General features: G+C 33.8%; 1 protein-coding gene across 1 annotated transcript; it reads right to left on the reverse strand.

Moving 5' to 3' along the window:
* Positions 1-1,005: 1,005 nt before the first annotated feature.
* On the reverse strand, positions 1,006-1,713 carry LOC132759413 (uncharacterized; the record flags this gene model as incomplete). The annotated part of the gene is given in 2 exon segments (XM_060751175.1): positions 1,006-1,240; positions 1,479-1,713. Coding segments are annotated over 2 exon segments (288 nt in total), but the record flags the coding sequence as incomplete, so codon positions are not given.
* Positions 1,714-1,912: the final 199 nt, after the last annotated feature.

The raw sequence follows: 1,912 nt of genomic DNA on the forward strand, positions 1-1,912 counted from the left end.
AATGTTTTCCGGAGAACAAGTTATTTTATTCTGGTTTTAACTTGTTCAACAATTTTAGTAATGAAGCTACACGAATATAATATTCTTTATATCACATATCAAATATAAGAACTTTTTCATTGATGCACTTTAAAGTGTAACACTGACATTCCCTGCGTCTTTTTTCGCTATGATTGTATAACGTAAATGATAACACATCAAAATATGTACACGGCCTGTGCATTATTATTTTTACAGAGTCGCAAAATCAGCACAGGTACATGTATGTGATAAAGTATAATAATGCACTGTTTATTGTTCAAATGCTTTGTAATTAATCACTAAGTTTTTTTTGGCATTTGTGATTGTATTTCTGCATATTTGAACTCTACGATGCATTTTTATGCAACAAAACAATCATAATTGATATTTTCTAAATATAAAATCCAACATAGATCAACTGTATTTTTCAGGTCATCTATACCAGCATACCTGTACGAAATGTTACGCCCGGAATTGGGGCGGAATTTCGGCACGGATTACGCCCAGAAAGTTAAAATTCCTAAAAATTTTCAGTATATGATAAGGGTTCATTTTACGGGCGGATTCTGGGCGGAAATGGCACGGAATTTGGCACGAAATATGTAAATGAGCAGGAAAAAATTATGTGCGCAATTTTGAACGGAATTTTAGGCACGGAATATTTGGCACGGAATTCTTGGCACGGAATTCCTGGCACGGATTCTGGGCGGAAATGGCACGGAATTTGGCACGAAATATGTAAATGAGCAGGAAAAATGTCCGTGCAAAATTTTAAACGTAATTTTTGGGACGTAATTCTTGGCACGTAATTTAGGCTGAATGGCACGGAATCTGGCATGAAATATGAAAATGAGAATGAAAAATTATGTGCAGAAAAATTTGACATGTACAAGCAAACATAAATATTATGAAAAAATAAGTTTATTTGAGAAAAAAAAATAACAGTAATAAAAAATTACAAGTTATTAATTACAAAGAAACCAAACAAAATTGCAGAAGAAGTAAATAGTAATAATCTGTTAATTATATATATACAAAGAAACAATTTCACTACAACTAATTTCACTACAACTATCATTGTCTCAATAACCATGTCTCTAAACAGTAAACTTTCGAAGCTGTTTTCTGGCATATGCCGCCCTTTCTGTTACCGCAGAATTTAACTTCTAATCTGGGAATGTATACCCAACATTTTTTTTGCACCAGGAATTGACATACTCTGAAACATTAAAATGACCACTATTAAGTCCAAGAAAAATAAAACACAAGAAAATATATTACGCAAAACAAATCCATTAAGCACTTGCAAACTCAACATGGTCCGAAGCTTAAAGTACACTGAAGGTGCTGAACTCTGATCTTCATGACAAAAGTATTTTTTAAACTAAATTTCACATACTACAGGCATTAAAAACTTTTGTTTTGCTAAAATATAATTAAAAATGCAAATAGTTTACCCTTTAAAGTTGCAAGTTTTTTGCCATCAAGCAATGGCTTGTCCTCTTCCCCAGGCTTAGGCCTTCCCAACCCAGTGCCCCTGGATTGTGCCATTTCCTCAATAGAGAAGACATGGCCCAATAAATTATACATTAAGTGAAAAGCTGCGTTATCTTTCTTTTTTGTGGCAGCATGGCACGCCTTCCTCAGTGCCTGTCTGTTAATGTACATGTTACTGGTGGGCAACAATTTCACCTGTAAAAATAAAACAGAAAACTCTGTTTAAAACAGCCTCCGGAATAAGTTTGCAAATCCGGAATTTTCGCAAACTCAGCTACCTTTTTTAAATTGATTAGAGAAAAAATTTAAAGACCGGTCAATAATAGAGATTGAGTCAAGTAAAACCTGGCCTTTGAAATGACGATACCCTTAAAATTAAATGCAGGGGGAGACA

This window comes from Ruditapes philippinarum, unplaced genomic scaffold (genome assembly GCF_026571515.1).
Source record: "Ruditapes philippinarum isolate M1 unplaced genomic scaffold, ASM2657151v2 ctg16585_1_1_1_1, whole genome shotgun sequence".
Lineage (NCBI taxonomy): Eukaryota > Metazoa > Mollusca > Bivalvia > Venerida > Veneridae > Ruditapes > Ruditapes philippinarum.